At 54.8% G+C, this 25369-nt stretch overlaps 5 protein-coding genes across 5 annotated transcripts; all 5 read right to left on the reverse strand.

Annotated features, from left to right (window-relative positions):
• Positions 1-563: 563 nt before the first annotated feature.
• RFG1 (Repressor of filamentous growth 1) lies at positions 564-2786 on the reverse strand (the record flags this gene model as incomplete). Its single annotated transcript, XM_032035591.2, has 2 exons — positions 564-2311; positions 2486-2786. 2 exons carry the CDS (start codon positions 2784-2786, stop codon positions 564-566), a joined length of 2049 nt encoding a protein of 682 aa, XP_031885415.2.
• Positions 2787-5377: 2591 nt separating this feature from the next.
• On the reverse strand, positions 5378-7021 carry RVB1 (RuvB-like helicase 1; the record flags this gene model as incomplete). Its single annotated transcript, XM_032035590.1, has 4 exons — positions 5378-5510; positions 5654-5985; positions 6051-6818; positions 6878-7021. 4 exons carry the CDS (start codon positions 7019-7021, stop codon positions 5378-5380), a joined length of 1377 nt encoding a protein of 458 aa, XP_031885408.1.
• A 1485-nt stretch (positions 7022-8506) lies between these two features.
• CGGC5_v009320 (putative transport protein) lies at positions 8507-9835 on the reverse strand (the record flags this gene model as incomplete). Its single annotated transcript, XM_032035589.1, has 1 exon — positions 8507-9835. The coding sequence occupies one exon, from the start codon at positions 9833-9835 to the stop codon at positions 8507-8509; it is 1329 nt and encodes a 442-aa protein (XP_031885409.1).
• Positions 9836-11543: 1708 nt separating this feature from the next.
• On the reverse strand, positions 11544-12154 carry TAF13 (Transcription initiation factor TFIID subunit 13; the record flags this gene model as incomplete). Its single annotated transcript, XM_032035588.1, has 2 exons — positions 11544-12025; positions 12094-12154. 2 exons carry the CDS (start codon positions 12152-12154, stop codon positions 11544-11546), a joined length of 543 nt encoding a protein of 180 aa, XP_031885410.1.
• A 3417-nt stretch (positions 12155-15571) lies between these two features.
• Positions 15572-17566, reverse strand: SOK1 (the record flags this gene model as incomplete). Its single annotated transcript, XM_032035584.1, has 1 exon — positions 15572-17566. The coding sequence occupies one exon, from the start codon at positions 17564-17566 to the stop codon at positions 15572-15574; it is 1995 nt and encodes a 664-aa protein (XP_031885395.1).
• Positions 17567-25369: the final 7803 nt, after the last annotated feature.

Genomic DNA, 25369 nt, shown 5'->3' on the forward strand with positions numbered 1-25369 from the left:
TGCCTGATTGGCCTGTGCATCTGCCTTGCCTTGCAACTCAGGGTCCATACAGTGCGATATCACGCCCATATGGACATCCTACTTAGCATAAAACAGCATTGCACAACAAGCACAAGTCAATGAGAGAGCTCCGCAGTGCAGACAATGCAAAAAAACAGCACTAACAGCCAACACAACAAAGCAGCAAACGGCCTTCAAAGATTCAGACAGAGACATTGTCTTACTTGCCCTGACATGGCACATTGGCGCCTCTGAGCTTGCATATCAGCGCGAACCTCTGTGCGAATCATGCCCTTGGCTCGCAATGCTGCAATCCTGCCCTCCAGTTCGATTGATTTTCACTTTACATGCGAATCAACATCCTCCCGCAATGTCGACTTCTCGTGATTGCAAACGGACTCTTCGCAAGACTCATTCGATCATGACGGCTCGTTATTTTCCTATCTACGCCTACGCTATGTCGAGAAATAAGACAAGAAACGGTCTCAACCCGACTATCAACTCTGACCAAATCGCCAAAACATAAGGATATCAAATCATTAAATTCGCTTTTTTCGCCGTTGTCAATCTCGGCCAAATCCCTCCTGGAAACTGGCGCCCCGGATCCACTCGATCACCTCGAAACAAATGCGCCGCTCAGCCTTCTCGTCTAGTGATTTGCCGTGCGCAATCCTGACCACAATTACACCGGGACCTCTGAACTCCACGGCACCTCCTCGGACAACTTCGTCCTCCGCTGCAGTCTTGACATAAATGACGAGGTCGGGGCCAATGACACCTCTCCAAAGGGTTGACATCCATTGCCAATGGTCGACAGGGGCGTACGAGTCGGAAATGGGTATCATACAAGCGTACTTGTCCGAGATGGTCAAACTAAAACCCATAGGGAGCAACGCAATAGGTGTCTTGGCTGGCAACGAGATCGAGTTGTGCCTCGAGCCGACCAGCACCTCTCCCTCCGACGCTCTTCTGCTCGGCGGATGATCATCAAGTCCGAAGGCTGGCTTGGTGGTGACGTGCTTGACGATCTCCCTCGACTTCTCGTGCCACCTCACCATGGTCTGCATGTAGTTGGAGAACAGCTCCGATGCCTGGAGACTCGGCTGTGAATGGCTGCTCTTTCTGCTGCTGGAGACGGAAGCGGTGTCGTTCATCTTGGTGTCTTCTTCAGCAGACATGACTGAGATAGGTGTGGTGGGTGCCTCGCTCCAGATCTTCAGGTCAATCTCCGTCAGGCCCAACAGAGATCGGTGGATGGCTGTGCCGACCTGCTCCAGCTGCCGGGGATCAGCCCCTTCAACGGCAATGACTGCGCCACGGGTCTCGATGTCAGGGCTGGTAGGGCCTGGCGGTGCCAGAGTCGGGCTGATCTTTTGCAGCACCTTCAGCTTGCTCAGGAAAGGTATCGTCATAATCATGGCTTCGATACTCTGCGCCCAGGCGTCTCGCGAGTTTGCAATGCCCAAACCAGCGGCCGGGTGTGCGCTTGGGCGGTCGTTCGTGTCGCCATCTCTGCCAAGCGGCGGGGAGTTCTGGGTCTGCAAAGGCGGCAGACGAAGGCTTTCGTCAAAGGCAGAGCCGCGGTTCGGTCCTGCGTATCCAGGGTGATGCGGGCGCGGAGGAGGCGCCATGGTGCCGTGGCCAGACCTCGCGAGTGCAGAAGGGCCAGGCAAGGGTCCGTAACCCGGCACAGGCGGTGTTCCCGGCATGCTCAGCGACGATCGGGGCTGTCTCGATAGAGGGTGCCCGGTGTACGGACCCGGTGACGAGACGGCTTGGTAGTGGCCCATGGCGTTGAAGCGGCGCCGCTTGAGCTCCGGCGATGGCGAGGTCGCCTCATACTCTTCGTCGACGTCTCGCAAGTTGCCGTATTGGTATTGCATGGGTTGTTTACCGCCAGGCAAAGCATGGCGGAGCTGCTCGCTGTCGCCGCCGCCGCCCCGCAAATCTCTCGGATGGTGAGGAGGCATGCTCGATTTTGCTGCAGTCGGTGTGATAAACGGTGTTGAAGGCGTTCTGGGCGTGGCGATGAATCTGCCTCCGCACTTGGGGCAACGTCCCGTGTCTCCTCCAGAGGATGGGCCCGACCGGCTTCCCGGTCGTCCACCGCGTCTTGGTTGGTATCGGTAGTCGGGATATTGTCGTTGATGTCGTATTTTCTCTTCTTCTGCGAGCTTCTTCCAGCTATCCTTGACGTCTTCGGGTTGTATCCTCCACTGCTCGCCAATGATCTTGGATATCTCTGGATTGGAGAGTCCTGGGTGTTGCGCGATGACCTGGGCCTGGTGGTGCTGTCTGTATAAGATGAAGGCTATCAAAGAACAGCAGCGTTAGCCAACAGGCGTTGCACAAGTGTCCAGCTGCCGATTTGAATCAAACAACAAAGACCGCCTGCCGAGTTTCTCGTCTCATAATGCGTCTGCAACAGAGAGCATCGGCATATTCTGGCGAAGGATGAACCAAAGGAAGCGGGTGTCGAACTTACCGTTGCGTGGTCTTGGAACTTTCAGAGCGGGCGTGCATAGACAAATGTAGTCTTTGCTGCCCTCGCCGCCCATCGGTCCTGTCTCCAAGCTGTACTCTCTCGCCCTCGAGCTGTTGTTTGCTTCCTCAACGTCGATAGAAGCAGCGCGTTTCCTGCTAGCTCGACTACCAGCTGAGCCTACAGAGTCAGGTCCTTCGTCTGTCCCCTGGCTTGCTCTGCGCTCCATGGTCGACTGGGCAGAGTTGCCCCCAGAAGAAGAGGTTGACCGCCGCGGTCTGGGAGTAGAAATCACATCTGTCATCTTGGGACCTGAAAGGTTGGGAGGAGGTGCAAACGGGTGTGAGGGTGGTGGTGGTGGAAACGGGGACAGGTGGTAGATGGCGGTCGGTTCGGCTTGTTGGCTTGGCTCTGCGACGTTTGGACTTACACCATGCTTCGGAGAGGGGCGTTTGGAGAAGGATAGCAGCGACAGACGGGGGGGCGTGTATGTTGTATACGGTGAGAAACACGACGGGATGCCAGGGTTTGGTTTGGTTTGGAAGAGATGGCGGGACAGGTGGTGTGTGGGAGCTTGAGCGAAGAAGAATGGCAATAAGTATTTGGAAGGACGTGAGAGAGACAGATGGAGAGGTATATCGGGGAACTGGAACGAGACAAGACAGCCGAGATTCCCTCTCTTACTCTCCCCTCGTCGAGACGATTGTTCGCTCCGTTCTGTACGTCTTCTTTGTGGTTTCGAGATGGCGGCTACCTATTCAGCAGAGACGGGGCAGACAATGACCGTCCAACTCAATGACCTTATGTTCAAAGATGACGGTTGCCATTATGGAGCAGAAAGGACATTGGGGGTGAGGGCAGGGCGGTACGTTGTTGTTGCGGCGGCGGCGGTGACGACGAACAGCAACGACAACGGAGAAGGCGCGGCAAGGAGCAGCTGCAGCAGCAAGAGAAGTGGAGGGAGGGAGCAGCAGGTTTCGAGAGGAGCGAACAGAATGAAGAAACAGAACAGACAGCGTACGAACGGACGAGAGAGGAAAACGATGGTTTTGGGGAAATGTCTCGGGAATGTTCCGGCACCCAAGCTGTTGCAGATGAGGGTAGAGCTCCTTTGTGAGGAAGCGTTTGTTCCGTGGCCGGGACGACTCAACTCACTCTGTCCACCAGTGCTTTCTGTTCGCAACTGGGAAAAAGCAGATGGGCAGATGCGTTTTGGCCCCTTTCTTGCGACCCCGGAGAACAAAATGATAGGTTCCCTTCGGGTCCAAGTCCGAAGTTGCAGAGCGGAGGACAAGAAGGCGGAGAGAAAGACGCGGCGGCAGCGGCGACGAGGCGAGGAAAGATGGATAATGAGATGTTGGGTGACCAGAGCGACACACCGCGCGCAAGGCCACGGGCTTTGAAGAATTCTTACCCCCCGTCCCTACTACCCTGTCCAGGTCATGCTTAAAGGTTGAGAATGGGGAAATTATACAGGTCGAGAGATACAGACGAGGGAGATGCAGCACTCAAAGCAGCCTTATTCTTGGGTGTTATTTTAAGAATTTCATCCTTTCATGTCGTCTGCAATTCAGAAAAGGCTTGGCAACACCGCACGTACGCCCTCCTCCTCCTCCTCTCTCTCTCTGTCTGGTCCCCTACCAGACGATGTTTCTGGGTCGGCGAACTACTAAGTGATGGTACTACTGCAACATCTACCGCGGCGGGCGCGGCTACCTTCTTTTCCTCCTTCGCCCCCTGCTTTTCCTCACCTAACGGCGCCGAGATCCCCTCAGCCAGCCTCTCCTCAAAGGAAAGCATGCATACCGACTGCAGACCGATGGCCCTGTGAGACGTCAAAAACAATGACCTTGCTTGTCCGCGGTGGTGGTGTGGTATGGGTGTGGTGTGCCAGGGCCAGGCGGAGAACAGTGCAAGGGAAAGAATAAGTGAAAGAAGGGGAATGAATGCAAGTAGGTCGGTTGGAATGTTCAATCAAAACCCGCGCTCCCACCAAAAGAACAAAGACAATGGGATGTACGTCGAACCAACACAACCACCCCTGGCCGAAAGTGGTCTAGGCTGGGAGAAACATCAGCTCCCACGTGATGAAAGGGAAGAAGGCGAGAAACCCCCCCCCCCCCCCCCCCAGGCGTTTACCATAATTCTTCGTTCCAGTGGGTTCTTCTTCCTGTCTTCTTGGAAATGTTTTTAAAATTTGATCGGCAAGGACACAATGCGTTTGGCGTTGGTGATGTCTCTGATGATGAGCGCCAGAGTACCCTGGGATGAGATGTGGGACCAGGGTTCAGAACGGGAGACTGAAGACGCGGTGAAGGGCTGGCTACCTACAAGTCCCCCCATTGCCAATTGCCTCTGGTTAGGGTAAAGGCGGCATCGGCATCGGGCGGTGCGTGGATGTCTCTCGTTAGGTATTGTTTTTCTGGTTCGCGGCCTGCGAATGTCTTATAATCGGGAGGGCGGCCCTACTTTTTTTCCTCATCTGGGCTTTTGTTTTGCAAACAGCGTTGCTCTCTCTCTCGCCCACCCACTTTCGCTTCTCGGGGGGTCTGGGCCAACTCGAGACAAGGAAATGGGAACCAACGGGAAATCACTCGTCGCTCGTGGCCCAGAGGACATGTCACCCGGCATTCGTTTGCTCGCCCCTTGGAAACTCAACAACACAACTTGGTTCTCACGGACCCGACTGAGACAACTGACCGGTATCTCCCACGGAATATCATCATCGTAAATTATCACAGCAAATAAAACGCCGTGAATTACCTGTTCTGGTCTTCGATAATGTGACAAGTTCTTTTACAACGCCGTCGCCATCCTTCATCCGAGAAACTAAACGGGGGACCGTGACCTCTCACTCTCTATCCTACCGAACAAGCATGCCTCTGTTGACTCCTCTCACGAGATGTAACCTCGTCCGTTTTCGCTGCTCAGAAGGCTGGCGCTGCGCCGCGAGTCCAGGAAGAGGTCCTCGCACTCAGCCACGTCCTGGACATCGATTTGGCTGCGGCCGTTTGCCTTGGAAAGAATGCTTTCATTGGGGTTAGCCCGGATGTCTCACACTAGCCGGTCGATCCACGATTCAAGAGAGAGGGGAAACCGCATGGGGATGAGTAAGAGAAAGCGGTGGGAAGCCAGCAGCAGGAACAAGAAACCGATCATTTCTTCACTTACCTGGCGGGTGTCAGCAGTTGCAGGCAGTACCGCAGGCTGATGCGAACGCCGTGTTCCGCAATCTTGTCCAGGGCGGCATCGGTGATAGGCACACCCTCGGTCGTGGCTCTGATGCGAACAATCCGCTTGATCTCGTCCAGCTGGTAGGGCGTCGTGGGAACGATGAGAAGACGAGTCAAAAAGTCGGTAGGGATGCCGTGCGCCGCGACGATGTCGTCCGTACCGCGAAGGGTGGCCATTCCTCTGTTGGATGCCAGCACGACAATCGGGGAGATGTTCGATTCCAGGGCCCGGTTCAGGTACGTGAAACACTCGACATCGAGCATGTGCGCCTGTTGTTGAAGATTAATCCACCGGTCTCAGTTCGCGTCAGACAGGACATGAAAGTTCCGCTTACCTCATCGATGAAAAGCACGCCAGGGACAAGCTCTGCAACGCCCTGGTCGATGTACTTACTCACCACCTTGTTGATCTCGCCGCGCAGCTTGTCCGTGATCTCGGTCATCTTGGGCTTCATCAGCTGTCCCATCATGCTCATAATATCTTGACCACCTTGGGGCCGAGCGTTGGCGACGTCGAGGTCATGAAGAGTAACGTCCTGCACGATCTCCTTCTTCTTGTGCACCTCACCCTTCGGGATGGGCACGTACTCCTCGGCCTCCAGATCAAACTCGGTCGCATAGGCATCTGATCTTCCCACGCGCTTGCAGGCACCAGTGTTCGCCTCAATATAGATGACATCTCCCACCGAAACTCTCTCCTTCTGGATGGCCTCGTATATGCTCGGGTCCAACCGCAGCTTCTTCTGCCCCTTCGCGCTCTTCAGGCCGATCAGGAGTGTGCTGATGGTCTTGCCGTATCCGCCCAGAGGGTTCTCAGCCTCCTCGGGAGTGAGCTCTGTCACCTCGCCCTCGTAGACCTCCTTCGTTTCCCGGACCTTCAGGCCGATTGCGCGGCGGAAGTTCTCCATCAATACCTCGGTCTTCTTTACTTCTGTCGAGTAGATTTCGCTGCCAACAATCGGGCAGAAGGGGATCTTGGTTCCAAGCTCTTGGCTGATGGCAAGCGCAAGGGCCGTCTTTCCTGTCCCAGGTCCACCGGCGAGCAGAACACCGCGACCGGCCATCTTGTGAGCGCGAATGAGATCGACTACGATACCGCATGCCTAAATTTCGGCAGATCTGTCAGTAATTACGCTGCGCAACCACGAGGGATGCCGCTGACCTCTCTTGCTGTGGTTTGGCCGACGAAACCAGACGCTTGCTTCTCTGCCGTGCCATCTTGCTTCAATCCTAGGCCCTTAATGTGGGTGTGGGCAGCAGTGCGGTTCTCGCGACTGTTTCCCTTAACCTCACTGATCTGGACCATCGTCGCGGCGGGGGCGTCGGTTGCCGGGGGTCAATTATTCGCGTATCAAGGCTTTCGTCTGAAATTGGTGTAGCGGAGCGTTCGGGAATGGCGTTGTGGTCGCAATGAATTCGCGGGCTTCGATGGGGGTTGATTGGCGTTGGACGGGCTTGGTTGAAACTTCCAAAAGATTTTGGGAGACGCGCCTCACTCTATCCCTGCAAAGCTGAGGCGCACAGTGCAGGCGCCGGCCGGCACTTTGGGAACCTGGTCCCACACGTGACCTTGGGATAGCTTCCTGTTTGCACCTCCTTCTATATCATTCACATCCAACTACATGTTACCCATCAAACCCGTCTTGATTAAGCATTCAATTCCGATTCAGACAATTTCAGTGCAGAGCTTTCAAGTTCTCCCCCTTCACCTTCACCGGTAGGAAACCTCAGAAAATGTCTACCTCACGGGCATTCATCACTACCCGGACCCGAGACCTTATCCGGTGACGGGAGTTAGGTCGGATGCACTGAAGTCACGGAAGGAAACCATCCATTCTCATCTCGCCTAGCGTTTGGGTACTTCCGCCGAGGGCCCGCGATGACCTATTGTAGGCACCTGGATCTTGATCATCAGGGCGAAACGGCGTCTATTGTTACACAGCGTGTCGTCCACCGTCTTGCATTCTTCTTTTAAGAATCCAAGGTCGCACCATACTTGTCACCAAGCGTGTATTCTTGTGGAAACATGATTCAAATCATAATTTCCTCTGTGTACTCTTCCCGCGTTCGGGAATGTTGAGACTTGTCTCATCGTGGTCCTTTTTAGGTACCCGCCGGCGCAAACGCGCGCGCCTGGAATTCCAGGGGCTGCACTTGGGATAGGACCCCTATTCCGTGCTTGACACCACGTTTGTGTCCCTTGATCGGTCGACGACCTGACATCATGGCCTATGACGTTGCTCATGGGGACTGGATACGTCAGTCTTTGGTGGTGATCGAAGCTCAGCAAGTCATCGCGGCTCAACGAGTTTTCCGATAGGTATCGAGGTATAACTCGGTTAAGCCATTATGCGTTGTTTTGCAGGTAAATTGATGTCGTTCGAGATTTCGAGGTGCCTAGATGCTGCATATAGCTTTTTCGCCATCACTTATAGCCCGTGAGCACAATGTTAACAGCTCGCGATGCATTGTTGATTGCTGCGTCTTCAGCAACCCCATGAAAGAGGAAATCTGCACTACTTTTCGCCTCTCTAACAGTGTAATGAACAGGCTCGATCAAGGCATCTAATATCACTGGAAATCAGTGCCATTCTTATTGATCGGACTCAAATGCCCAGGTATATTGAAAATGTGTTCATTCATGCACGCCGGAATTTCTGCGATACTCCGAATCTCAGCCATGAGTGGGTAGCATGCACCGCCTCTCTATGGGTAACCAATGCCCATGTTTCTCGTTAACCACATACCATTTCCAAGCAGCCCTATTCCATGTCATATATTCATCATGGTATTATCGTGCCCTGTCCGGTTCTAGATCTTCATCTCTACCCCCGTCTATATCCGCCAGCATCGGTACAGCCTCGGTATCCCTAACATTCGCGACCTCAACGTCCACCATAACCTCCCTTCTAGGTGGCGGCGGGCTCTTCATCAGGACAACCCAAAGCGCGCTCCCGATGATGAGCCCACATCCCGCCAAACTCATCCACCCCATGACGTTGCCAAAGATGAAACGGTCAAAACCTGCCGCGAAGAGCATGTGCGTGTAGACCATGGCGTTGGCCCTGTTTGAGCGATCCATACCCAGTCCCGCGGTAAGAAGGAACTGCATGATGAATCCAAACACACCGAGCAACACCATGAACAGCCACTGCCGTCCTGAGTGGGGCAGCGCGAACCGCAGAGCCGGCTGCTCAAACTCGAGAAGCGGCGCAATCGTGAGGACGACGGCACATACGATCGTGCACCACGTCGCAAAGTAGTTGACGGATATGAGCGGGTGCGCACGCTTGCCTATCCACCTGATGGTCGTGAAAGCTCCAGCGGCGCCAAAGACCCCGAGTATGGCGACGCCGATGGCTGTCAAGCGTTCTGCCGTCGTGGCCCGATGGTTGAGGCCGGGCAGGGTGGTCGTTGACGCGGTGCCGTTCGTGATGTTGTAATCCTCCGGCGCGGTGGCAGCGGCCGAGGAGGTCAAATCGCCGGTGAAGAGGGACGCCGGGTGAGCAATAAGAACAACGCCGAAGAAGGCTATAACAGTTCCTATCTGCTCAGCTCTAGTGAACGGTTCGCGCAGCGCGATGTAACAGACGTAACCCGCAACACTGGGAGCGAGGAACGTGATGACTGTGGCTTCGGCAAGAGGGAGGTACATCATCGAGTACCACATGCCAAAGATGCCAAAGAACCCGCTCACTCCTCTGGCAATGAGAAGCCATCTGACCTCCTTTTTTCCAAACGGAAAATCTGGCGTCTTCATCCAGTACATGTAAGCGCAGCAGCAGACCATGGTCACACTCTGCCGGGCGAACAAGACTTGAAGTGGATGCATTCCCTCTCCCTCAAGCTCAAGCAGCCGCGCTGTAAGGTTCATCAAAGCACCGAACAGCTGCGAGAGAGCCACCAAGACGACGCCCTTGTTCATGACCCAGAACCGCCATAGCTTCCCCTGCGTCGGTGGTGTCTGAGGTATCGTAGGGTACTCTGATCCACCCAACAACGGCGAGGCTCTCCCATTCTGGAAAGGACTTGTTGAGAATGATCGGAAAGATTCGGGGTCGGGCAGGTCGAGGCCCTTTCCGTGGTCTTGCGACCAAGATAATTTGCTGTCTGTCGACATTCTGTCAAATGATCCATGGATGTCTTGTTCAGAATCTTCGAATTGTGTCTTCACCCTGGGGTTTTGAGGGACATAGTGATCATCATTTTTCTTCGGGCCAGACATGACGGCTAGGTGAAGTCATGTCTTGAAGTCGAGGCCGCGTAGAGCACAAAGAGGTTCCTGGTGGCGCGGTGGGGTAGTGAAGTGAAGCAGGCCAGGAGGAGGGACTAGACGTTTCAACTCTGAAAACGGAGTGATATCTCGAGTGGGAAAAGATCACGAAGAGATTTCAAACTCAACTGGAAGCGGGGTGTAGTGAAGAACTAAAGAGAGGACGACCCATCGTTCATCGGAAGTGGGGAGGCTGGAGTAATGAATGGGTGTGTCAGTCACCTTCAGTCGGTTGTCGGTTCAATCAGTCAGGCAGTCAGTCAGTCAGTCGGGGTCTTTCCCAAGGCCAAGGGCCGGGAGGCCGGGAGGGCAAGAAAAGGACGAAATACGTGCGGCCTATTGCGTGCGGTGTGCCGCCCCTCAAATCCACCACCCTTGCGCATCTTGCTGCCGTCTGCCTTAGTGTGGTGGATCACTAGGTCGGGCGGACAGGGCTGTGTGGGAGAGAATGGGATGGGTGAGAGAGGCAATGGACGAGTCACCACCAGCCCGAAGCAACGAATGCAGGAATGCCTATTCAGGTGGTGGGTGGATGGGCGAGGAAGGGAAAAGAGCGGCATAGGTGGAGTCGATAGGTACTATGTAGGCGTGGTAAGGTAGAGATTCTCGAGGGTGGTCATCCACTACCAACCACTTGTTTTGGCTTCTGCGCCTGCGCGGAGAGATAATGGAGCCAACCAACACCACTAACTTGACCTAGACTTACCGGCTCCTTCTGAGATGCCTAAACATACAATAGCCTGCAGCAGGAAGGCCCGCGGCCAGACCTTTTGTTTCCGCTGAGGCGCCGTCGAGACGAGAAACATAGAGTGTGATGCGATAGCAGAGCTGCATCGTCACCTGCCGCCAAGGTCTCGCCCCTCCCTCCCTTTTCCCCGATATCGCCAGCTAGTGTGCGGCATGCAACCCAGTAGACCGTGGAACAAACAGCTACCTTGGAAAAGGCCCTGGGCTTTCTGGTGGCCGGGGTGTCGCGTGCTGTGGGAGGTAGTCCACTTTCTCGGCGAGGTCCCGCGTGAAGCTTCTACCGACAGCAGCGGCTCCGGTGCCGATTCGGGAAACGGGCAAAAGGCCGCACCGCTCTACCTTGCGGTTGCAGTCCAACACATGCATGACATGGTTGTACTAAGAAGGCGGCTGAACCTTATTGTGTGCACGAAGAGACCTCGCGTCTGCTTCTTCGATTTGTTTGTTGTAATGCCATGCGAGGGTATGACGGCTGTGGCATGTTGAATTAAGGTCGGCGGGGTTCGGCCACTTTTCCCCAAGTCAAAGATCGTGATGCACCCTGGTCAAAAGTGGAAACCTCAGATCTCGCTCCATTGTGCCGAAAAAGTTTCAACGGCGTCATGTCAAACTCGGCCTGCTTGATCGATGATTTGATGCACACTGCTCAAAGCCCCAAAAATTATTAATTATGCCATGCTTAATGTGCCTATGCCTCTGTCCATGTGTCGTCAGAAATGCCATCTGAGCCAATACGAGGCCGTTGATCCAAAACGCCAGTCGCTATGCACCGTGCCCAACAACAAAATCGCCGTGCCACCTCCAACTCTCACTTTGCGTCGCCGTCGAGCCTGACCCTCTTGGCTGGTCGTCCCGCAATCTCACTCTCAGCATCGGCGTCGTCGTCTGCCTCGCCCAGCTCCTCCTCCTGCTTCGCAGCAGCATCGGCAGCAGAGCTCGCGGCATCGCCCTGCCCGTTGACGACCTTGTCTTTTGACTGTTTGCCCCCCTCCTGGTCCGCTGCGTCCTTCATGAGAACGGCCTCGTCGTCCTTTGTGAAGATCTTCTTCGCGGAGTCGATCTCGCCCTTCTTCTCAAAGACCTCCTGCACCTTGCCGAGAAACGCGTCGTTTTTTCGGAAGGCGAACTCGAAATCTTCGTATTTGACCTTCTGTCGGCCTGCATAGTTGGCAGCTCGGGTGGCCTCGAAGGCCATGCCTTGGATGAACTCGGTCACGATCTCGTCGAGGACGCGGATGGTCTCGGGAAGGGGGTTCCGCACGTCGCCATGGGCGTAGAGCAGCTGAGCCACTAGGAAGGAGCAGTCGAATTAGCTTGGGTATTTTGCTGTGAGGCAATTTGCACGGAAATGTGCGTACGCTCGTTGTGGCTAAAGTTCATCTTGCCAACATTTTTGGCAGCGCGGGCGCGAGGCTCCATGATGGGCAGTCGTGAGTGATCGGTGCGCGCTGATTGATGGATCGCTTGAGCCTAGTGTAGAGTCGCGCAGGTTTTTGATTGTTTTGAATGGTTTGCTCGTGTTGACGGCGCAAGCAGTAAGGTGGAGGAGGTGGAGGTTGAATCGTGAAGACGAAATTGGCGGAGGTAGGACGAACTCCAGATGGAGAATTCACGGTGACAGACTGCGCAACGCACAGGGCAAGCAGCTTCAGCCTCAGTTTCCACAGCTTGCACTGTGGGGGTGGCGCCAAAGTACCTGCCTCGGTGCTGCCTCAGGGGGTGACGCAGAGCTAGGTAGAGCTCGAGCCACGTGTGGCTCAGTAAATCTCCGGGCCACCTTGTCCACTGTACGGACAGGAGAGGCTGAAGCGTACCGCACCCCTGGGCTCTGGTATCGCGACCTTCCATCCATTTGCATCCAGGTCAACCACGTCGCCAGTTCCTGCGCAGAGGGACAACAGTCGCAAACATGGTGAGTCGCAGTCGCATCCAACGAACAAGTCCGAAGAATGCTAACAAGCCCCGCCAGACCGCCCTCTTCAATTTCCAGTCTCTCCTCCTCGTCATCCTCCTGCTCGTCTGCACATGCGCATACATCCACCAGCTCATACCCGCCATGATGGACCGAAACAAGGACGGGTAAGAACGAGGCCCGGCACAGAGCACACGCTGCATTACGAGAATGCTGATCTTTCGGTAGCTTCATGGGCATCTTTTGGAAATTCGCCAGGGTAGGCGAGCGTTTGAGTCCGTACATCAGCTTATGCTGCGTCGTCATGGCGGCAAGTCTCCCTCTTCCCCGACATTTCTGCCCTTTGGACTTGACTAACACATGAGGAGAACAGGTCTCCATGCTCATCAACTAAATATATCCCCCGTACGATCACGCACGACTCGGCTCGCTGGGGAGGCGGTCGAGAAAAATGAAGACTTGTCCTATGATTTCGGAGTTGGTTAGGGAAATGAATACGGCTACGGCTTTGGTAGAAGAGACACAGGAAGCGCAAAGAAGCAGTCATCGACGGGCCAGTATCGCCCGTGTCACGACCGCAATAGTACAAAGAATGCTCTGCCTAGAGTCAGGCAGGCAGTCTCAAGGATAATAAGAGTTTACGTCATCACCCATGTCGCGCATGTTTCTTCGGAGATGCGATAAAGTCCTTTGCCCTTGACGATAGAATGGAAAGGCTCTAAGTTGAGGGGTGAGCATGTTACGTCCTGGATAACGAGATATTGTCTCTAGTGTAGTTTCGCGTCAGCCACGGAGCCAACTTTCCAAAACAACCAGGCTAGGCCAGTCCAGTTTCACCGGCGAACTCTACGAACCGTGTTGGAGACGATCGTTCGTTGAATTCCTTTCGGCCGTTTAAGATACCCAGTGACACCCGTCCCAGTCGGTATCGGGTTCGCAGAAGGACTTGGATCAAAGTCATGATACCGGCTGCGAGGATGAGTGTCACACAGCCTCAGCACAACAAATATATTGCTTTCTAGCCGTCTGATGCAAGACGATGAGAACAGTGTTTGTATTGGACGGTGACCCTGAAACCCCCATCAACCATCCCACGAAGGGCGACTCTCACTTAAGCGCCGTGTCCAGGTCACATTTTCTTTTGTCTGTGCCCAAGTCTCATTGCTTTTGCTGCCACATCGCCTTTGAGTCCTCTTGCGTCGGCAAGTACGCTCAGAGGTACGGCAATGCTCTTTGAAAAAGAAACCGCCGGAGGAGGGGCGTCGGCTGTAGAGAACGGGGTTGCAGTACCGTAGCAGAATGTTCTACATAGTCTTGGGTATGCCTCTCTTGTATCACCAGGGACCGTACCCCTTTCAAGTCTTCTTCCAACCATTTCATGTTCTGGTGCAGTCCCCTGAGGCTTTTGGAGCAGGAAGTGGCCAGTCCTTACGGCATATTTGGTAACGTAGACGTTTAAGAATCGCAGAATCAACTTGGCAATTATTTCCACGCAACTAGTAGACCGAACACGAGTCTGTGGAGGTTCGGAATAGTGTCAACGTTTTGAGAGATTTGCTTCGTAACCCACTTTATCGAACTTGACCTTCCTTCCCTCTCCAGCATGCTTATTGTTGCTTTTCCAACCTCGACCAGGTCCCCCTCTTCACCGTCCCCTTCACCATCCTCAATCTGGGACCCCGCTTCACCTGTCTGGCTCCCAGCCCTCCTGTCCCGGTTGTAAACGCACTTGCTTGCCACCATCACGAGAGCTCTGATGTATCCAGCATACAAGTCGCATTCACAGGACTCACCTAAGGGTAGGCCAGGGTTCAGAACGTCAGGTGTTCGATGAAACTGTTTTGTCTGAGTGCTTGGGGCCCCCCATCCAGGCTAGTCTCACACCGAAGTTTTCACTACTTGAGCAATAGAACACATGAGACTCCCTACCTTTCGTGTGCCAGAGGAACCAATTTCTACTTTTTTTTAATACGTGTTCAATATCGACATTGCTGTCGCTGTTGATTACTCCTATTATTATTGCCATCGAGCCTATTGTCGCTTCTGTTGCTGCAGTTGTTTTACCTCAATTACATTCAACGTCAGATGTATGCTAGCAAGATAGGCACCAGCAAAGTTACCATGGGGCTTCTATCTGGGTTGCTCGTATTTAACTCGGTTCACCACTGGTCAAGATTCATTCACAGCTCAAGCCTGAGATTGACATGTCCTTTTTCCCTCTCACCTTTTTAATACTTTCGTGTAGCAGATTACCGCCTGCGGGGACACCCTTTCTAACCTTCTCACCCAGTTTGCCGCTTGTGGGCACACCTTGTTGCCTAACGTTTACAATAATATGTATTGATCTGAACGGCAACCGGCCCACGCAAGTGATTAACAATTTGACATAAAGCTGGCCAAAACAAGACACAGAGTGCAAGGATACACCGTCGAGACACACAAGCGTGCATGGGCAGAGGAAAAGAAAACCAAAACGACCATTCGGCTGAGCGATTCACTTGAGTACATAATCACATGTGTTGTGATTGAAATGTAGACAAATGTTTAGACGTCAAGTGAAACTCTCATTTTCTGTCTCAGAGCAATGCAAAAGTGTGCGCTATGTATCTGCATGTAACCACCGCCATGGAAACGCCTATCCAATCAACTAACCAACGCGATAAAAGCGCGAGCTTGATGCTTTGATCCCCAAAACACCGTCTAAGGTTCCGTAACACCCGTTGCCTGAAGAGAGATGAATTCTTGCGAGAAAAGTTGTGAAATGCAAGATTAAAATACTGTAAAAGGGGTATTGTTGTTCGGCCAGACATAGTAGAGAAGCCCCCCTTGTCGGGGCAAGTCGGGCTGCTGGCTTCTTGACCAGCAGCGTCCATATTAAATAACGTGACGCCTCAAAAGGCGAGCTTTGCTCAGAGGCAGTTCTTCTAGAACTGGTTCATCTCCATGACGCTGTCGGCCTGTTCCTCGGAGGTATAGGCCAGGCCCGCGAACACGCGCCAGTGAAGAATACCGAGGTGCGCCAGCCGAGTCGCCATGTCTTCGAGACCGCCATCCTCACGGACTTCGCGGCTGATCTCGGAGGGCTCCCGGCCATCGCGGTCGGGGCTGCCACTCCATGACCGCCCTGAGCCGTTGGCACGACCGCCTGTGGCGACTGAAAACAGTCCAACGCCTGTCAGGCCACGGTATTCCCTGACCCGCCTCTGCAGCTCCACCAAGAGCCTACCGTGGAATTGCTCCTGAACTTCCTGGAACATCGAGCTGTTGACGTCGCAAACGTTGGAAGCGAGCTTTGATTCCAAAACGGGAAGCATGTCGGACGGGGCGTTGCAGTAGCGGAAGATCTGGACAGCCAAGGAGGGTGCCAGGGCTTCCCAGCGGGATTCGTGTCGGCGTGGCGGTGGTGAGGTGTGAAGTAAGGCGACGAGTGAGTTGTAGAGTTCCTTGGACTTCGCCACGGAGTCTACGGGATCGGCAGGAGCGAATACCAGTGAAGATCTGGGAGAAGAGGTTGCTGAGCCACTCGCGCTAAAGGCGAGACTTGAGGGTCGCGAGGGGGGAGTGTTGAAGTCGAAGGCTGGCGTCAAAGAAGCTGGTCGGCAGCGAGTCCCTTCATCGAATCGATCCACGTCGAAAACAGCAAGTCGGCCAACGCGTTCCAGGTCGTCGAACATTCGCATGCAGACTTCCAGGTTGATAGCGTCCAGCATATCAGCTCGCAACTTGAGGAAGCGCTCCTCATCAAAGATGAAGGTATTAGGCAGAGCCTTCTCCGAGACCGAAGGCAGGATGAGTCTGGAAATAGCTTCGAAGAACACAGACATCTCGCCGAAAGAGTGTGCCGCAACGGGGGAGACGGATGATGCGTATCGGTCCTCGGCGTCCCTGTACCATGCGTTCGCCTGCGTAACGTCCAACTTGTTGCCCTGAATCTTCTTCTCGAAAAACTTGCGCTCGAATGGAACGGTTCCCTCGATCAGGATAGGGCGGAGACAACGAATCTGGTGGTTGGCAACGTCGAGCTTCATGGCCTCCAGCACGCTCAAGAGGCTCTTCATGCCCTTGACCAACTCCTCCACGTTATTCGTCCTGTTTCCATTGCTGAGCTGGCTGTACATCTGGTCCACCCATTCGTCACGCATTGGGGCGCAATGTGACTTGAGAACGCGAGACAACCACAAGGCCAACTTTTCCAGATCCGCGACGCCCCTGTAGAACTGCTGCATCAGCAGATCGACGTTGAGTCCCTCATCCAAGTAAACCCTGTCTCTCTGGGGAACCAAAGTCTGGATGATGTCCTTCACAGCCTTCAAGAGTGATGGCAAACACCAATCGTCCGTCTGGCCGTGAGCAGCGTAGAAAGCCTCCGGTTCCCTCACAAAATCAACCAGTTGGTCCTGCAAGGTATTCCAGAAGAGGTCCGCCTTATGTTGCTTCCGCTTGCCCTTGTCTCCATCCAGGTTGGGTCGGAAATGCAGCTCGGGGTCAAAATTAATATCGTGGCGCAACTTGGGATTGTGCATGATTTTGCACACGTCCAGCTCGCTCAAGGTACCCTTGGTGACTGGAGGCTCGAGAGGGCGAGATGGCCTCGGTGCGGGTGCCTTTGCCTCAGGGACTGGTGCAAAGTAGCTGTCTGTCGGCGCGCTCGGAGTCGAAACCGTGGAACTGTTGGAAGATGCCCTGGCCATCAGGGGTGCTGATGAAGGAGTTGACGTGCTTGAAGGCGGGTTGAAACCTCTGGGAGAGTCCTGGGAAGGTTGTTGGAATTGGGCCTTGGCCTCTTCTTGTTCGGTCTGCTTGCCCGTCTGGGGCTCTGTCTCTTGGATGGGTTCATTATCGGCACTGGCACGAGTAGAAGTCGACAAGTGCCGACGGTTGCTCTCTATGCCGCCACCGGCTCCCTGTTCGCCCGCCATCGTACCGAACTGTCGCGGGAAGAGATGATTTTTGTTGTTCTTTTGGAGGGTTGTTCCACTGGAATCCAGATCCGCAATCGATTCAGGGAAAGCCGTCAGAAACCAATTCCAGAACCGTTGGGTTACACACTCGAGATCAGCGCTGAGACAGGAAAATGGGGCCTAGATGGTCGAAATAGGGGAGAGAGCTGTCGTGGGGCTAGTGTCCCGCAAGAGAGCAAGTTAGCAAGATTATATCTAGATGGAGGGCCGCAAACAAGCACTGGCGGTTTTGTGAGACGCAGCAGGTCTCGTGAGCAACACACGGATGCGTGCAGGGCCAAGTTGCCGTAGCTCTGTGTAATGAACCCAGTCTTCGGAGGCAGGATTGCGAAGTTTGCGGCTGCGGTGGCCGGGTAGGCGAGGCATGCTCATGGCAACTTACAGAATGGGTTGCGAATGCGGCGCAGTATGCAACGGCAATTGGGAGATTCGAGGCAAAGGTCACTATCTCGAGGGATGTTTGCTTCGGTGCTTCAAGCAGATGTGCAGAAGGAGCGGCTGGACCACGACAAGTCCGTATTGGGTGGGAGGGGGCTTGCTGCAGCAGACGCGGCTAGGAAGCAAGCGGCCACGACAGGGTCACAATAATTCTCGTTGGTTGCTGCCGTCGGGTTAGAGTGGGAGTGAGATGAGCGGCGAAGCGTGTTTCGAGCCCGAGAGTGCGGTCAGGCGCAGTACGACAACGACGTGTGTATCGTGGTGGCGGGAGATCGGTAGAATTGTTGGTTGGTCGGGGGGTGTATGTTTCTGTGCAGTGTTGCTCGATTCCCGGGTGGAAGTTGGGAAAAAAGGGTGAAAGTCTATTGGAGGGCGAGCGAGGAGGATGTTATGAGATTTGAGGAAGGGGGGCCAGGCGAGTGAGTGAGCAGGTCTGTAGCCAGCTGAGAGGCGAGGCTTGGTTGGATGCTGCGGGTGAGATGTCGGGAGATTGCCAGGTAGCGTAGCGAGAGAGGGATGGACCCGAGCAAAAAAGAGTGCAAGAAGCAAGCCAAAGAGCCCAGAGAGTTAATTACAAATTGGGAAGGAAATTGCAAACGGAGAGAAGGAAGGAAAGGAAGAGGGAAACCACGTCTAGTAAGGGGACGGGAAAGGCAAGAGAAATACGGTCGGTAAGTACGGTCAGGTCAGGCCCCAGACCAGGTCAGGTCAGGTCAGGTCAGTGCAGTATGCAGCCGGGGAAGGGATGAAAAAAAAAAAAGGAGAGAGGAGAGGACTGGAGCGTGTTAAAGCCAAACAATAATATTAAGACGTATGGAGGGTAAGGTACATTGCCCATAGTACATACATAGAGCAACAGAAGGGGTGGGAGGGGGGTACGTACACGCCTCACCTTTTAGCAGGTGCACTAGGACGGGCAGGTTACTCAGCTAGCACACTCTGCTGGTCTGGTCTGGTCTGGTCTGTCTGGTGTGTGTGCCTCTGTCTGGAGTATGAGTGTGAGTGTGTGTGTGTGTGTGTGTGGGAGGGGACGGGGGGAGTGTGGAAGGCCGTGGGAGTGGAGAGAGGACGGGAGGCAAGGTAAGGTATGCCAGGTACATAGCGTATTCTTTGGGCTGCCCGCGGAAAGACTCAAGTCAAGACGGGGGACTCAAAAGTGTACCGCAGCAGCAATGTACACATACCACACCTACGCACACCACCATTGGTACAATACCTTACACACTTACATAGACATGCATGTGTGAGGTAGCGTCTAAGAAGGCGGCGGAAAGGAACTGGAAGGCGGAAAAGCCCAAGCCAATACACTACCTGAATAAAAACAAGGAGAAGGGGGAATGGGGAAAAAAGAAGAAGAGAGACTCTGACAGAGTGAGAATGAGAGAGTGACAGAGAGAGAGAGAGGCAAGGTACCTGCGACAGGCGCAGGAACAGGTACCCAAACCCTGCCTTGACCAGTCAGTACTGCGTAGAGGCTTTCCACTTTGTTAGTGATGTGTGTCCGGTGTATTGGCACTAAAGAGCGAGGCAAAGAAGCCCCATATGTGTATGTATGTATGTATGTACCTACCTTACACATGGCCGGGAACCAGGTCCCAAGGGCCAAGGGATGATATGCGCTTGGATGGGTTGGGTGAAATTGCTGGCAATGCACCCTCTCTTCAATGCAGCAGCAGTACAGATAGATACTCGCCCACACTACACACTCGGAGCTTCATCTTTTAGCGCAGCACCCACTGACATTCTCTCGCGGCCCCCCTTCCATGACCTGAACGGCGTGTTCTGGCTGGTATGGCACGGTAATGGTGCCGTGCCTTGTGGCATGGCATGGCATAGCATGGTCAGCCAGGCCAGCTCAGGTCCTGACAGAGAAGAAGGTTGTCCTGACCCTGGGAGGAGCGACGTAGGAAGGAACGGGCACCAGCAGCAGGAACCAGCAGATATGCAGTAGAGGGTGAGGGCGTACTGCGTATCCGTACGGGTCAGGTATGTGATGTCCTGTGATGTGGAGGGCCCATGTACCCCTTTCGTATCTCGCTGCAGCACCTGCCGCGTCAGAGGCACGCATCTGCTACTTCCAGATGTTGGAGCAGCTGCAGCAGCGCAGACAGAGAAAAGAGTGAGAGAGCGACGCATCCCACACCACACCACACCACTCCACACACCTATCCCATACATGCCATGCCTCCCTCATCTGCTTCCCTCACTTCACCTCGACCCAGCATCCCTTCCCAGTTCCCGCTCATGGTGTTGGCACCTTTCCCTTCTCTGTCAGGTACGGCACGCCTCATGGACGCCTCAACCCGCCAATTCCAACACCGCGCCTCCTTGCCCGCCGCGGCTTTAGCCCGTCATCTTTGCGAGGTCTCTTTGCGAGGTCCCTTTGAGAACTTCCCCATGGCCATGACAAGCCACGTCCTAGCTAGCCCACGGCCGCGCCCACCGCTCCGTCCATGAGACGGGAACACGGAGCGACCATGTCATGTACCTCTGCAGCCTGCATACATGGCAGTGGTACATTGTCGCCTTGCTTGCTCGCTCTCGCTGCCCCTCCACCACCGCTACCACCACCACTACCACCACCACCCGGTCGACCGCCGGCATTAAAGCACCATCGGCAGAGCCAGCAGCACCAAGATTGCAGCAGTCCGGTGGATGCTGCTGCAGTGCAGCGCTGTGCTTGCGGTGTCTTCTTTGTGCAGCGCCGGCCGGCGAGCACCAGCACAGCACAGCATTACAACTCACTCCCACGGATACGCATGCGATTCAAGCCAGTTGTTCGTCCCTCGGGTCCTCGCCGAGTACCTTGGTAAGGTAGGTAGGTACCTGAATACCTTCCTTACGGATACCCTCAACAACGAACGATACCTGCAAGCCGCATACATATTTGCTATGCCTATGCCACGCCATCTGCAACTCGTCACTCTGGTCCCTTGGGTGGCAGTGTGGCACCCGCGGGCGCATCGACACGAAATAACAACGGCCGGCCAATGCCAGTCGAGTCGAGTCGGCAGGCGGTGAGCTGAGCTGAGGCGGCGTTAACAGCAGCACTGCTGATTGAGGCAATACAAGTTGGAGAGAGAGTCGTGTGCATCTCGCCATCGTCATTTGCCATTACCATTGCCATTTGCATCGAATCACAATTGCCGTTGGCACGCTGCCTGCCAGTCAGTGCTCGTCCTCGCTCGTGGCTCTGACTGATTTCTTCTTCGGGTGTCGGTACGCCCACGGCCACTAAGACGAGATAATTACCCATGCTGCCATGCCCCATGCCATGCCAGACCATGCCAGACCATGCCATGCCACGCTCATCGCACGCTGGGGCGATTGGCACCCACTGCACCCAGGGCCCAGGACAGAGATCCTTGCGGCGGGCCGGGGGGCGTGAACGAACAACACGTTTGGTACTTGGGACTCTTCCTCCTCTTGGGGGTTGCGTCCACTCGGGCCTGTCCCTGCCGGCCGCCGGAGACTCTCTCCCAAAGAACCACGACCCATGCGCCTGTCGGTGATCTCGAAGAACGGAACGCAAAATGGATACCTTATGGAACACGCCAGCCAGCCTCCCTTCTTTGCCTGGTTCTCCTTGTTTTGTTTTCCCCGGGAAGCTGGAACAGGTTGAAGGGGATACCAAAACCAAAAAAAAGGGGACGACGGTGTGGCGTTGAGACGGGGCCAGGTCGATCCAGCGTCGTTGGAGCGACCAGCATGTTCAAAACACCAGACTCTCTTCTTGTTCATGGAATCAAACAAGCCAAGGGCAAAAGGGAAGGTATGCGCGTGCGACTAGTCGTTGAATGCGGGTTGAAAGAACAGAAAGACACACGACACACGATAGCCGTGGGGGCGCCGTCGCCGCCGCCGCTTGTCGGCAAAGAGATGACCACCGCATCATTCAGGAAGGGCAAGCTACTTTACCTGCCGGACCCTCGCTCAGGGCGACATGACAAGAGACCTGAATTTTGGGGTGAGGTCAGGCGAGGGTGAGGTAATGCAAGGCAGGCAGGTCGAATTTGGTAAAGCAATAAGGCGGCAGCGGCGGACGGCGAGTCAACCACGTTAGGTTCGGTTCGCATCGTATTATCGGCCACCACCAGCAAGCGGGAACTCAACCGATTCCGGTAGCTGCAGTGATACACTACGGGTGGGCATCAGCACCCTCAAACTGCAGCAGAAGCAAGCGAAACTCGGTATCGACCGCCAGGTCGTAGATCGTGGAGGCCGTGTTGCATAGTTTGCGGCGGACGGCAGGCCGAGACGGAGATGGAGATTGGAGATGGAATGGAAGGTGTCCTATCCGTCAGGAATCCATCCCACTACCGCCGCACAGAACCACCGCTTCCACCTCTCATACGCTTTCACTCCCGCCGGCTTTTACGTCCGTCCGTCGGTAAGCTTGGAAGAATACGGATGGATGATCGTGAGGAGGTGAGGATGAGGAGCCAAGAGGAGTCGAGTCGTCTTGCGTAGCGTGGGCCATGCCATGTAAGGACGGACGCGGTCGACAAGATGAGCACAACGCCCCGTTCTGCTACCTACGTACTAAATCATCTGTTGGAGGGGAGTCCGAGCGAAAGGAAAGCAAGGACGCACGCATTCTTGGCGGGGGAGGAATTAATACAAGAAAAACAAAGGAGAAAGGAGTTGGTCGATCATAAGAAACGGGTGGTGCGCCTGGCATGGGGTTTGACTCCAACAAGGGGTGGGCCGTGGATGGATAAGCAAGCATCGGAGGAATAACAGTCGAAGAAGAAAAGAACAAGTGCAAAAGATGCATGATGCCAGGATGGAAAAGGCAAAAGAGCAACGGCAAGGGCCAGTTGAGACAACCCAGCAATCCACGCCGCCGGTACCTTGCTTCCTCCATTGCTCCAGTGTCCCAGGGGCCTGGCCCGGCATACGAAGGTACTTCACTTTATTCCAGGTATTTTCAGTTCAGCTGTCCGAATACCTTCCAAAAATGAGTTGGAGCTATCGGAGACTGCCCTGCCTGCCACTTGTCTAGCTGGCTGGGACAGCAAGCAGGGCAGTCATGAACACTGACTCTGGCACAGGGCGGACAGCAAGGGGGTGCACCATGGGGCAGCCTACACGGACCTGACACCCTGCCTGAATCTCCCAGACGCCAGTCTGAAGCCCAGTCTGGTGGGTTTCTCACGGTGAGAGAGCTACCTGCCTACCAGGCAGGGAGGTGGGCAAGGTGAGCGCCTCCGTCACCTTGGACTTGGACCTGAAGAGAGGTACTTTTGACAAAGTCTGGTCCTGGAGAAGAAGAAGAGCAACTACAACAGGCACACGACACCAATCTGCATTGACTCTCTCACCCGCGCGCTACTCTCATCACCGCACAGCGTCAGCGCTCGAGGAGGTGCCACCATAGTGTACCGCCTTCAAATATTGCGCATTGCGTGGAAAGGATTCCATGTTGCCCCCTTCGGCCGCTGCCCGACATCGCAGACAAGTTCGATCCGCCGACGCCGCCGCCGCCGCCACCACCGCAGATAAAGAAATGACGGAGCCGGAAGAAAAGCGCAAGATGCATACGCCTTCGGACTCTCGATACACTTACACGTCCTGCATACGCAGCGCAGTAGTTGTGATCCACGGGATCCGTATGGGCAGTCATCATCCATGGGTTTGCCATCAAAGCAAGTGTGAACCCACAACTGGTAGTCTTCCACTTGGCACACGTACACGCACACACGACTCTGACTGACTCCATCCCCCCAATCTTGAGGGCTGCACTATGGTATTTCTGCATGCCCGACCGAGGCGTGGGGTTACATCCGCTGCTGGCAGACGACCAGTGACTATTTTCAAAAATTGGGTCGGGGAATTATCCAGGGAGGCAGAAACCATCTGGAAGAAACAAATCAATGCCTCCCATGTCTCCCATGCCTCCCTCTCCCCAAGGGTGCCATTGCCATGGGTCTCCAATATGATGGTAGTGGGGGCTGTTTTTATTTATCCCCTCGGTCACAACTCAGCGCGCGGTACCTCTCCCTCGGTCAGCCTGGCCACCGAGAGAGTACCTTCTTGCGTACTCTCTGGTACAGTGCCGCCGAGCGTAGAGTTGCTTCGATGTCGATGTCTTTTCCGGGGCCCCGTCCCTGCATCCGGTCCATCTCAATTGCGTCAAGTGGGAGAGAAGGAGCAACCGACCGAGGCGCCGCATCTTCAGGGCTAGGTACGGTAAGCACTACGTAGCAAGTAATAAGGGTACGGAGACGGGTACCTGACCATCGACAGTGTCCATCATGGCCTGCCCTGCCTCGCTAAGGCACGGCGGAGACTGCGTGTCTGAAGAGCCGCGGAAGTTGGAGCTCAACTTGAAGTTTGCCCCGGACATGGGGGGTTCCTGCGGCCGGCCTTGGGATCGTGTCGTCTTTTTCGGAGCCGGGTCGCAGGGCACTCTGAGCGCGTGCGACCCTGTTCCATTGCATCGTCAGCTGATACGTGGCCGGGAGTCTTGCGTCGAGGCCTGGTGCTGGTGCTGGAGCTGCTGGGCGTTTGGCTCTGTGGGCTGGAACGGCCCTGGACGGATACGGAATGCGCTCCGTCATCTCCTCCCGTTCTTCAGACAAAGGGCGACGGACCGACGGCAACAGGTCCATGGTTCATCTGAGTCTGAGTAAGTTACGGTGCGGTGGTGGTGTGTCGGTACCGCCAAGTACCTTTACTGGTGAAGTAGCAGTAGTGGGAGGGAGGCAACTTCTTGCCAGAGAAAGAGGCAGCCGAGGCACCGTTTCCCCCCCTGGCTAGCGCAAGTAGTCCCGTCTTTCCTTCCCGTTGGCATTAAGATTGGATCCATCTAGCTGCGATCCACGATCCACCGTCTTCACCTCGTCCACTGTCCACTCCAGATGCGACCAACCACCAACAATCTGTCCTGCTGATCAATCAACCCTCGCAATCAACTTCTCCAACAACAATTTTTTTTTGTCCTTGGCCAACCCTGGCGTCGGAGCCATCGCCGCCTTCTGCCACCAGTCCTTTGCGCCACACGAGCCAAGCGGACATGAGGTGAAATGAGCAACACCGCACGCATCGTCGCACCTCAAACGGCCCATCGCAATTCCCCGTCTACGTACGTGCCGACTCGTTCGCTGTAGGCGGGCAAGATGAACAGATGCAACGTTGGTTCAGAACTATCGTCGTCCGACTCCATCGTCCGTCCGTCGGCAACTCCAAAATTGTCACCAGGGGGAAGTGGCATTTACTTCGCAAGGCAGGCAGTCAAACGGAGCGAGCCAACAACTTCCATCGCTCCCGCAATTTATCTACCCACTCTTTTCCTGTCTGTTCGTACAAGATCTCGGGATA

This window comes from Colletotrichum fructicola (genome assembly GCF_000319635.2).
Source record: "Colletotrichum fructicola Nara gc5 chromosome Unknown KSG_Nara_v1_contig05, whole genome shotgun sequence".
Lineage (NCBI taxonomy): Eukaryota > Fungi > Ascomycota > Sordariomycetes > Glomerellales > Glomerellaceae > Colletotrichum > Colletotrichum fructicola.